Source organism: Anser cygnoides, chromosome 19 (assembly GCF_040182565.1).
Source record: "Anser cygnoides isolate HZ-2024a breed goose chromosome 19, Taihu_goose_T2T_genome, whole genome shotgun sequence".
Lineage (NCBI taxonomy): Eukaryota > Metazoa > Chordata > Aves > Anseriformes > Anatidae > Anser > Anser cygnoides.
Genome location: NC_089891.1, coordinates 745,434 through 758,317, shown reverse-complemented (window position 1 = coordinate 758,317; position 12,884 = coordinate 745,434). Strand labels below are relative to the sequence as shown.

General features: G+C 41.1%; 1 protein-coding gene across 6 annotated transcripts in view; it reads right to left on the bottom strand.

Moving 5' to 3' along the window:
- Nucleotides 1–12,884, bottom strand: part of MAP2K4 (mitogen-activated protein kinase kinase 4) — a 96,896-nt gene that overhangs the window by 43,827 nt on the left and 40,185 nt on the right. For 2 of the 6 annotated variants that reach the window (XM_066980188.1, XM_066980189.1), the window contains 2 exons: nt 7,506–7,601; nt 1,363–1,537 (listed from right to left, as the gene is read on the bottom strand). In XM_066980188.1, coding sequence (XP_066836289.1) covers nt 1,363–1,537; nt 7,506–7,601 — 271 coding nt within the window. The remainder of the gene's footprint in view (nt 1–1,362; nt 1,538–7,505; nt 7,602–12,884) is intronic. The other 4 variants (XM_066980190.1, XM_066980191.1, XM_066980192.1 and 1 more) reach the window with 2 other exon arrangements.

The following is a 12,884-nucleotide window of genomic DNA, read 5'->3' as shown; positions in this document are numbered from 1 at the left end:
TGCCCAGGTCTCATACTCTGGGCTTGAGGCTACAGGTGCCCAGGCATCATTTCACCACATCCGTGGTTTTCAACCCATCATCTACAAACTCCATCTAGAAGCTCCACCAAAGGCAACTAGGAGAAACAGATCTTTAGTGACAGGCAACCTCTAGCTCCATTGGAAACTTTTAGGGATTAAAAAAAAAAAAAACCACAAAAAAAACCCCTGAAACATCACTGCACTGTGATCCAAAAAGCTGTGAGACCTGGCCAATGATCCCACCACTATGAGGAAGTCAACATTTACTGGAGAATATCAAAGTATCCAATACCCTGCACGCTTCCGACAAGTATGAGTTATAACCATAGTAGCTAGAGCTAGGACTGCGACATGTCTACCTGCCACGTGAGACCAGCAGGAGTGAACGTTTCCAGATCAGATCAGAGAATATTCCAAAGATGACAGAGAGAGATGAAAAAGAGAGTGACACCAACTTCTACATAGCTCAAAGCTCTCTTCTACTCTTTCATGGGAGCACTTACAGTTGATATCATCACCAGACTTAAAAGATTGATGTCATGAGCTACCACCTAGCAGCAAGCAAAGTAAAGGACGTGAAAGAAAGAAAATGGATGCTGTCCCACCAAACCCAGCTCAATGGACAAGCAGCTCCTCAAAAATACCCAGTGAGAAGCACTGCTACAGCAAGACAAAGATTACTCCATATTGCCCAGCTAGGAAATGAAGTTGCATAATGTTCATGCTTTCATGGTGAGTTTTTGGGTAGCATAAGGTAGAAAATGGATAGTCCTGAAAAACAGTACACTTCCCATCTCCACAGTAGATCCAGCATGGTAAGAACAAAGCAAATATACTCCATCACATAACAGCAAGAGCAAAACACTCCCTAGAAGGTTCCCATTTCAGCCCCTCTTGGTGAGGGGTGAGGCTGTTAATTATTACATCATGGGCACATGCTTACAAAAAAGCAAATTTAAAGTCACTACCTTATTTCACAAAAGACACCGAAAAGCTGCTGGGATGTCAGCTTGTGCCTACTACCAACCTAGTCTGTATCTGAACCAGTGACCCAGAGGTGAAAGACCCATACCCCATTATCAGTCTCCAGAGACACGTGATCCCCTCAAAACAGTAAGTTCCTGATAGGCATCTTTAAAAGGGCACAAGCAATTATGAGAGCTTCACAAATCACTTGACAATATGCCCATTATACAATGCATTTTCAGCAAAAAGCAGCCTTTATATTGGAAATAAATAGAAAAGAGCAGTAGATGGGTGCTAGATGGAAGAACATTAATTCTCCATCACATTTCATCCCTAATGGACTGAAGTACAAACGTAAGTATGGGCATCACCTACTTTAACTGCCATAATTTGCCCACTTGGTTTGTGGACCATTTTGTTGACAGAACCATAAGCGCCTCGTCCAATTTCTCCAAGGTCTTTCAAGTCCTCTGCTGTAAAATCCCAATGCTGTTCAGGGGAAATCTTCAATTTTCCTGATGATTCAATGCTGTGTGTTCTCAGTCTCTCTCTGTCAAAAATATTGGGAAGCAATTTTTCCACATTTTAAATAGTCTGTAAATTTCTCTTTTCAGCACTTGATTAAACATTAGAAGAGAGGGATTCACAAAAGCTACAGCAACAATCTGACTCCATGAGGGATTTTGGTTGGGGTGGGGGATGCAGGGGTGAGGGAAAATCTTAAATCAAAAATGACATATTGTTGCCCACAGCTTCAATTAATGCTAAGTTTCTCCAGCTGTGGCATGAAATTCAGTGTGTCTCATATATTAGAGTCATTCTAATCAGTCATTAACACAGTTCTTTCTGCTTTGCACAAAATACATTAAGCTTAAAGCAGGATCTGATAACATGCAGAACCAAGAGTCTGAAGAGCACTCCCCAGCCCCATCTTCCCAAAGCTTTTGTTGCCCTACACCATTACGCTCTGCAGCAACTGCCTCGCTTTTAATCAGGCTTCTTTTCAACATGGACAAGATCTTATGTTTGTATCAAGGGAACTTTAGAAAGAGAGCTTGCTCTTAATGGAAAACTGCAATTAATTTTAAAAACATTTTAGGTAGTCATTTAATTTATTTGAAAAAACAAAACAAACAAACAAAACCAAATAAAGAGCCAATAATTTAAACTTATAAAAAACAATACAAGCTGTTTGTGACATACAAAAACAAAAAGTGCCTGTTCAAGTGCATCTTTACCAAATGCCTAGATTACTGTTCTCTAGCAAAAATTGTTTCTACTGAAGCCACCAGGATTTGTCCATGTAAGAAAAACAGAACAATGCCCAAAATTTGTAAGATAGAAGAGTTCAACAGTTGTTTTAAGATGCCTCCAATTACTCATTCAAATGCAGCAACGCATTACTGAATTAGTAGGAAATGCACAAGTATTTTCAACACTTTTCACGCTAAAATGCCATGCAAAATTTCATTTTTATTAATTAATTAGATGAATCACACATCTTCGGTCATGAAGTATGCCAAAAGCCTGAACTTCCTACTTTAACATAGCATTAACAGTATTAAAGACAGTTCCCCCTGCAGGGCACACCAATCCCACACAGATATTAAAGCCATAAGGTATTTTTGACCGCCTTGTGAACAAGGGAGATTCTGTCAAACTCATCCCTTGGACTCTGATCACTTCACCTGAGCATTTGATCAAGCGACCACATGTTTGTCCAGGGTCCAATCATACGAGCAGAACATACATGAGGTATTTGACCAAACACATCACGCTTATCAAGTTTATCAGCCAGAGGAATAAACACGCCACAGCTGATTCCAAACTGGTAAACACAACAGAGCATTTGTCAATCAGCAGCTGCAAACACTGCCCAGTTGGATATGATGGTGGACCCAACCTCCACCACGTTTTATTTGGAACCTGGGTTTTGTGAGGGCAACGAGGTCAGGTCCAAAGGTTAATTTACTGGAGCAACTAAGGTTCAAAGGGCTTCATCTGCTGCACTCTGGCTTCCCTGGGATACTTTGGTTTAGCACTTTTCGGGCTTTGAGCAGCTGCACTTCCTGAACCTTTGACCTATTCAAGGAACATTGTTACCGAATAGATCCTCTCACCAATTTTAAGCAGTCCTTCCCTGCTCATTACCCATCTCTAAAGTGCGTAGCTTGAGATTTTCAATCTGCTATTCTCTAAAACATCCCTCCAGCTTCATTGCCCTTAAGAACAAATCTGAGGAACCTACTGATAGTGCTACAGCACAGCACGGATGTGACGAACACAACAGCCCGTAGAGGTGGCACCCCTTCATTAGCACTATTTACATTCTTTGAATTTCTGTGCATTTGATTCCTCAAATTACAATAGTGCATTTAGTAGGGTTTTCCATGAAATCTATTTACTGAAGAGCAAGGAATGAAAATCAGGCAGTAAAGTAACAAAAAAAAGAAAGGAAAAAAGAAAAGAAAGGAAAGGAAAAGAAGGAAAAAGAAAGAAACATGACCTCCAGACTTGCCAGCTGTCTTGCAGGCAGCTTACACTGGAAGCTGCATGAATCAGTCACCATCTAACTGCTCAACCATACCACTTTGTCAGTACCATAAAAATAGTTCGGGTTTTGATGGAAGAATGTAGGTGACGAGCAACATGCTGAGGAGGGACCGGCCAACGAGCATTGCATTTCCTGCCTACCTCCTGCCAACTGGAGTGCAGGAAGAAGCAAGACCATTCAACAAGAGCTAAATCCTGCTCTAAATGGCAGGGAAAAAGAAAGGCAAAGAGGTGCTTCCAGGAGGGTGAAATGTGAGATTGGATTTTCTGAGCAAACCCTTTCCAGATCATTTTGAAACAATATTTCCTATCTAAGTTTTCATAAAGTTAAAAAAACTTTAGATGTTGACATGGTTTATTCAAAGAAAGCAAATAAACCTGTCTCCAATCTTCCCTTTGTCTGTTTTACTGCCCAGAAAACTTTGCTTTTCTTACTCTATATCAGAAGAGAAATCAAATTTGAATTCATTATATTTTTGTTACACAAGAAGCCTGTTTCTCCCCAGCTGTAGTGTGAAAGCAGATCTATGCCATTGTTTCCGCAGCTGTGGGATGGTTGTTTCAGGCAGCAGGGAAGAAGATGGGAGCTAGGAAATACTGCCCCCCCCTCAGGTTTCATTGAGTGCCCTCTGCAGCTGTATTCTGGTGCAAAGCAACGTAGCTCCCAGGAACCCAGGGGTTTAAAATGAGATGTATTAGCACAGTCCACTCAAAAAATCTCATACATTTTAGCTTGGCTTAATTTCCATTATGTATTTATGATGCCATCTGCTTTGTATGCAATCAGACTTCCTGCCTTTTTTTTCCCCCCTCCAAATACCCAGGGAAATGATCAAATAACCAAATGACAAGCTTGACAGGCATCAGACATTTTAATATAGATTTTTCTCATTTAGGTAGTTTGTCAGATGTAAACAATGCAGTTTTCCTTTAAGCAGCATGGCCTAACTTAAGAGTCAATAACTGGAATGTAATGATTACTTCTAGCATTAGAAGATGATGGTTGTTTATATCAGGAAATTTTCAGTGTAAATCCCCCCAAAATAGTTGTGTGTGTGTGTATATATATATATATACACACACACATATATATAAATATAAGTTTATTTATTTGTTTATTTCCATGCCAGGAAAGCAGCTCAAAAATGCAAATCTAGTACACAGACTCTGCACTGACATAAAAGAGGAATTGTCTGATGTAAAACAGAATAAAGAATAAATAAGTCACCAATGCAGTACATCTGTCACTGGATTTGCACTACTGTAGATACATACATAGATAAATCCACAAGGCAGACAAGCTCCCAGAGTAATAAAAAGCACCTGCCTAAATCCTGAGCTTGCTTTAAATATCAGAGAGGTAACCATATAGAATAGTGTCTAGTGAAGGTGAAAAGTAATTAATGGCCAGTTCCTGTTTCTGCAACAGATCAGGTTGCAGTCAGTTTCAGTCACTGCCTTTAGCGCTCATTAGTTTGCACAGCACTGGGCAGACATAGGTCTCCTTCTAGCATTTCATTTTTTAAACTGTGCAATCTGAATCTTTCTAAGGCTAGGAATGTTGGGCAAAACTGGACATAAATACTCCCAACGATCAGAATGCCTAAAATGGACTTGTGCAGCTTTATTTTTTAAACCATACATTAAAAATCTTGACAAGATGACTAGATTCACATAATCCTCAAAGAGTTACAAGTAGGATTTTCAAGAACACCTAGAGGACCAGAGGTGCTGTTGACTTGTCCAGGACTTGAGCTTCTAATTCTTTGTCTTGCCTCCGAGAAGTTTTAAAAGTAAAAAATAAAGAGTGATCCTAGGCTCTGGAGGTCATTTTGATTACTGCACTTGAAAGGCACCAAAGTATTGGTCTTACTGCAGATGGTTACTATGCTTGTCACAGCAGTTATTCCAGGGATTAGGAACACCAAGCAAGACAACAACTCTTCCAAACAGTTGCCCTTTGTCAGAAATAAAACCGTTTGTGGGTCCAGCTTGGCAGGAGGCACGCAGACTGCTGGCGCCAGGCACCGCAGCTGGGCCAAGGACAGTGTCACACGCACTCGGGACATGGGTTTGTTCATTGCAAGCTTGGTGAGCTGGATCCACGCGGGAAGGTCTGCCCCAGCGAGAGGCCCAAGAAACCTCCTGGGAAGAACCATGAAAACATTTGGAAGCTCTCGGACAGGCTGTTAGTTCCCCAAGCCCTGCTATTAGCACCTCATTGCAGGGATGCCAAAATTTTTTAAAACAAGCATTTCTTTGGCATTAAAAAGAAGGACTTTGGGGAGAAGCAGAGAAAAGTTGGTTGATTTTTTAGGCAAAACTGAACATTATCAGACACAAAGCAAGGCCAGAAAGATGCTATGGGTAACTATCTCCTTTACTAGTTCTTTGTTTTATCTAGTTAAGAGTTCTGCAGGATTCAGAGCAAAGAAGCTCGAAAAGTTGAGGGATTCAACATTAGAGTTGATATGAATAAAACAAATCTGCAGAGTCAAAGAGATCTAGACAGTCCAACTGTGTTTCATAAGTCTACATAAGGCCAGATCTTTTGAAGGGAGTACCTCATTAAAGCTCCTATTTACACTACGGTTAATTAGAATATATTCTAATTCTCCATAAGTTTGGTAAAAAGCTGCTTGACACGATGAGATTTCAGCAATTGTTTTGTGGTCAACATGGTCAATCAGCTAAAGTCTCCATGCAAACTGCAGAGTTTTAATAATACAATGCATTGTTCATAGCTTCAGAGTGAAAATGAGGCTTATGCCTTTGGCTAACACATTTCTACCAAGTCTTTCAGATAGCCCAGAGAGACTGTGTACCTTCTGTCTGTCTGCGTTATTCATAAAACAGTTTTCAGCCCCTGCAAACTAATGCTTATAAAATAGCAACCCTATTTTAAATATCATGGAGAAATCTCCAGAAGAAATGCTTAGCTTAGAAAAGCTGACAGGCAATGGAGGTCCTTTCAAGTGGGGCAGAACTAAACTGGTTCTGGCCTGACCCATGTAAACTGTCCTGAAGCTCAGCTCATCAGTTACATTTAAGAACAGATTCTTACACATAAAGAAGAGATGCAGAAAACTTATCAAAGGAAGTAAATGATTAAGTACTGCATCTCATACCTACTCAGTTTAAAACCAAAAGCACGTTTGCTCACTTTCATCATGAACAAGTTGCCCCTAATGTTGCTCTGGCTTTCTCTGCTCCTCCAGAACTTTAAAAAAAAAAACAAAAAAAAAACAAAAACAACAACAACAGAAAAAAAACAATATTAACAAAAGCATGGAAGAGTCCACAGCGTCTTTCACAGTCCTTGAGTCCAGCACACATTCAAACTTGCTATGATTCTCACTATCTTAAATGGGGTTTGGTTGAGACTTTTAAAATGTCAGTATTTTGTATTAAGCTCCCCTGGTAAACTACTGAGTTACAACAGGTTTTGATTAACCTTGCCCTTGACACAGAGGAAACCTCTCAATTCATCATGGTGAAACCTGTACTGAATTTAACCGAGTACATTAATCTCAAACTCATTCTGACTTGGACATGAGCCAGACTGCCGCACATTTGCTGAATGCAATGCGGCTGGGTATTCAAAGCTTATACTGGATTCAAGAATTTCAGAATAACACTGAAAAAACTGAGCTAATTAATTTAAACAATCCTTCTGAGAATGCTAACTCTTTTTCTGAAACATTACATTTCCTGAGCCATGCTCAGCTATCCATGAAAGAACAGGAAACAGAGACACAAGCACATCAGTAAGAATCAAAGGAATCTGAATATATTTCTTAAGTAGTTTGTAAAATGATACTGAGATGCAATATCATTAATTAGCATTACACAAGTATTATTCATGGAATGACACTATTTCTGAGACAATTCCCATTACTTTAATAGATGCCATTTTTGCAGGTATGAAAAATATTTGACAATGGCTAACAGACAGTTAAGCTTACTGTAGCCTGCTGGAAAGTTTCTGGATGAGGTCCGCTTCTCTCCTTTTGAAACTGAACGGGACAATGTGATTACTACCCAGTGTTGCTTGTATATCACTTCAGCCAGGAAAAGTTGTGAAAATGACAGGAAAACATGGTGCTGTTATCACATGACACAACAACATATAACACAATACTCAACTAGTCATGCTACCTACGGAGTGGTTAGCATACAAAATCAGTTAGCTATATATTTTTCTTCTAGTTTTCCCCTAAATCTCCTCTCACTGGGAACAATGAGACGGTGTAGGTATCTGATGATTCAAACAGTATTTTAACACATTAAATTGTAAGCAACCTGTTTTCTTACAGCAATGTCAATTTCTATTTCCAAATGTAATATTACTGTAATCAAAAACATGAATCATTGCATTTAATTTACTAACCAGATATCTACATATTGAGGCAACGGTCTGTCACTAAGGCACATGGGCCAACACTGCACTGTTTTTCTTGTGGTCTCTAAAGCAGAACTTACTAAAAAAAATTATCTTTTTAAAAATCTATATTCCATCCCGGATCCACCAATCTAGGACTGGTGGTCACTCCCAGATGGGCTTGTCATTCATCTTATCACATCGCTTAATGAACAAATTTGCATGGCTTGAACAACGACATCCTTTCTTTTTAAGAGGTGCATAGCTGACAATAAACCCAAGGTTAATTACCACTCTGTATTATGACATTGTCTAAGAACAAAAATCGGGTTCTGTATCTCTGAGCCTCTCCAGTTGCCGGTATCTCGCTGCCCGACACAAGGACCCGGTATCTCAGTATGGTTAGAGAAGACAGGCTCCTGACAAGCACTTAGTGGAGGAGAACAAGCATTCAAGTTCTCATACAAATGACCAATGCAGCTATCTACAAATGGTCAGCAAATTGTACTTATGATTTTGTCCAGCTCCTTGTTGGAAACAGTTGACAGCGCTAGATAACGAGCACTTTGTTAATTCAACCATGTGAAAACTTTTTGTTTTAAATACTCTAAGCAAGCAGTTTTACTAAATTAAACTTCCACACATTATAAAATTCGAACCCTAGTCCAGGAAAGCTAAAAGCTCTACAATTTCTGCTTCAGGATTTATTTTCTATTTGGGATAGAAAAATTTGGGCAGAAAAGCATGCCTTAACCTGAAATTCAGTGCAACTCCAGAAAAATGTACCTGGCAGTATTTTTTCTTCTGTGGCAGACAAGGACAGACAGGAGGCAAAGAATCACCTAACTGCAAGACAAAGATTTCTTTTTCAGTGAGATGCATCTGACAAGTTCAGTGACCAAAAGAGAGCTCTTGGTAAGACTAAATGGAGCAAATGTGATCTGCATTTTTCAAAGTGCCCCTCATTTAAGAGGTAAGACTCCTACAGGCCAGTGAGAGCAAATGTCCGTCAGAGGTCCTATGCTCCACAATCTGATAGTAACGTGGCATTTTAAATTCTGTCCTCCCCAGAAATGGATGTGCGGGGCTCAGTTTTCTCCACTGACTCTCAGGAGCTAAGAGGCTAATTTCTGTAAGCTTTCTAAGGATGCTCGCCTTGAGTTTGGCCAATGGCCCCACAGAATCACCCTCCCCATCTCTCAGTGGTATGTAATATCCACCTAGCATATCAGAGAGACAAAGTAAATCCAAGTGGATTAAAGAGAACACCCCCACCCGCCCGCACTCCTCAGAGAGGACAACCACCTTCACACTGCTTGAGCAAGTTGTATTTAAAACAATTGCTTTCAGCTGATGTACACTTGTGTCTGCAAAGTCATCAGTTACATGGGGTACAAAGGAGCAACTGCCATCCAGATTTACTCCAAACATATTCCACAAAGGAGAGAATTAAGACAGGCTCTAAAAGAGCCCATGGTTTGTGGTCACCATAGTCCACGGTAGGAAGGCTTTCAGAAGTTTCCCAAAACTGAGAAGCCCTCCCACTCAGAGGCAAGAACATCCATCTGAACCTCAAAAAAAGATGTCTGTAGCTTTCACTGGGATATGTCATGAGCTCAGTTAGTCCTCTTCAGAAGTCAGCTCCTCAAACAAGTAGAATGGCAAAACCAGTTCAGCCCTGCAGGCCAACGGCCCCCTCCACCCCATCCACTCAATTCCAGCAAAGGCCGCTACGTGAGTTCTATGCAGCTGATTTCCTTGGGAGCATCCTCTTCATTCATTCTAGATGGCCTCCACAGTATGTACTGAAAGTCACTCATATATACAGATGATCAAAATAGATGTTGTTGATGATGATTTGCGAGGTCAAAGCAGTCTCTAAATCTGCACTCTCCTCTCTTCATTCTCCATTTCTTAATGTTCAGGTAAGACAACAGGGATGACTGATTCCTTCAGTTTGAATCCACAGATCAGAGTACTTAGCTCACTTCTCAGTAGCCAGGGAAAACTGCAAGACAGTTTACTACAAAGTGGTGAGTAATGTCCAAAGAAATGAGGTACACAGATCTTGCTCTGCTGAAATGTAGTGTGATCCTTGGTACGTAGAATGGCATAGAACAAAGTTTCTTTCTACAGCTTGCAACATTAGCTGTTTATTTGGGGTTTCTTGCAGGGATGTGCTTTGCAAGGTCCACATCTGGAAACATAGGTTTCAAGTCCAACTTAAATCACAAACATGAATACTGACAGTTTGTATATAAAATCCTGTCTGACATTGGTCTCTGTCACACAAACCAGCAAAAAAATGCCTGTGATGGATAAACTTGTATTGAATCCAACAGTGACAATCACTTAGAGTAGACACACCATCAGTATGATACAGTGGAGACTACTCATACACAGGCATTAAACTCATATCAGTGTGTAAGCAATGACCAATTTTGCTACTTGTAAACGATTACTGGAATAAAGTATTTATCCAAACAAGGGTCGACACAAAATAGGGGGAGATACATATATGTGTTCACGCATTTTACATGCATGAAAGAAAGGTAACTAGACACTGATGTGCAGCAGTGCAACACTGGATGAGTAGCAGTGTGCTTCAGGAACGGCATCACAGCACTGAGATGGACACCTGTGTGCTTCTGTACACTGAGGCAGGAGACACAGACCTGCAGAGCTGGGATTCAGAGGAATCGTCAGGCTGAATGCTGGGGCGTGTGAGCCAATCCACAGGAAACAGTGCAAAGCAGGGTGCATCTGAGGTTCTCTCTCACCTGAGCTTCTGTCAAAGCCTCAATGGATTGCACATATGGAGTTACAATACATCATTTGAAATTATTTCCTCTGCATCAAGGTATCAACTGTGCACAGGAGCCCAGACTGCTCTATCACATTTTCTCTCCAAACAGCAGCAAATTTCTCATGTTAAGCTCACAGTTACTGTATCTGTCCAAGAACATAGGAATCTAGGCTCTCTTCAGCCTCGGGACTTGGTCCACATCCAGGAGACCCATCTGTGAGACACACAGAATGGGACAACTCTTTGCCCCTATTCAACTTGGACTGATCCACAACTGAGAAACCTGATTCATGGGTCAAGAAGAAAAACTAAAAGATAAATGTCAAGAAGGTACTCCAGCCTCTGAGCTGTTATATAAGATGAGTAACAGCATCTCCTGATCCCTGGCTAAATTTTAACTGAAATTGGTACCGTCTTAAATGTTTTCAGAGCATGCCTTACAAACTGGTGAATTCAGATATGGAGATGCCTCTGACCTTACGCAGTATGGCAGCAAGGTGCACATCTCAACAGATCCCAGGTACGCCCTGGGGCACAGGGCACGCAACACACAGGTGCCATAGGAGATTTTTAACCAGAAGCTCCCATGTTCTGTATAACCTTACAGAAAAGTTTAGGGTGCGTGGGGATGCTGAATGCTTTTTAAGTCTTCACACACCACACTTTTACAACCTGTTTGCATATAAACACGTGCACTGCTTCTAGGGAGTGCAGATCCTAGAAATAAAGAAAGGAAAAGGAGAAAAAATGCTTCTACTGTCACAGTAGTAAGAAGGGAACAGAAGAGCCGATACCAGTTCTGAAACTATTTGTCCTACTTTCACTTTGCTTAAATAAGCACTGTAGTTGTTACATCTTTTTGTGAATTATTCAGGCATGGCAGGACCAGATGCATTCCTCCTGACATGTGAAGAGTGCTGTAACTCGGGAGTCCCAGAGGTCTACTGACACCAATGCTACAGCTGCTGCCCCAGCCAGACCTAGCACATTCTTTGAACGACTGGGATACAAACAGCAGAGGTAAATAAAACCAAAATCCTTAAACCACACCAAACACTCAGTACTTCTGAAACCTTGAACTGCTTTTGAATAGCGGCATTGTCCCTCATGTCAAATGTAGTAAAGATACTGTACTTCCAAGGGCATAAATATTAGGGGGAAAATTGCTAACTCTCCAATGGTCAGGACAACAGACATTTCTCAAAATATCTTCCTCATTTGACCACGCAAACTAACTACTAGAGCATTCACCATATACTCAGGTTTTATAAACCAAGCTGACTAAACAAGAAACATGGTCATATCCTAGCTCTTCTCTGGGCTCCAGAGAGTAATGGATACCTCTAGAGCTGGAGTTCGGTCCTGAGCATGTTGCAAGCACCTGGCTTTTGCCATAAGCAGATGGAGCAGAGGATGACGATTCCTAAGGAATGTCAGGAAGGGATCTGGCCACTCACAGGTCACCCAGGGAGCTGTGTTACTAAATAAAGGGTAGGCTGTACATCTCATTGAAAGGCAGGCACTAGAAAGAAAGTCTACTGGGTATTTATATCCTTGGGAGACATCACTCAGCTTTGCTCTTCTGTACAGCCTCTATATAGAGCAACATTCAGCCACACTAAATGCAGGTTTGATGGCAAATAAAGTTGAGTTCTGTTTGAATAGGAGCGTTTCTACCTCACTGCTTTCTACCTGACAGCTTTCAACTTCCATCAAATCACAACACTTTACCTTCTTCCGCACAGCAAATGTAAGAAATACCATTCAACTCAGAAAAAATATATGATAATCAAATTGAAATTGCTGGTCTTCACAGAATCTCCTTAGATACCACCTAGGTGTCCCTGGAGCAGGAAAACTGCAGAGGATATCAACAACACCTTCACAGGCAGCAGAAGATGGCAGCTCAGGCTCTGTCCCTCTTCCCACCTTCCCTCATCCATGCTGCAGATGAAAACAGGCTGAAGGAGGCAGCGTGTCAGATATCTGTGCTGGGCACATGTGGGCAGCAGTGGCCACGTCTTGGTGCTCTGGAAAGTGACTGCCACTGTCACCATCTTCTTACAGCCTCCTAACTTCTCAATCACTCTTCCGCACCGCAGAAGAGACAGACGTCCACACGGACACCAGAAACGGCATCAGTTTTACAACGTATGG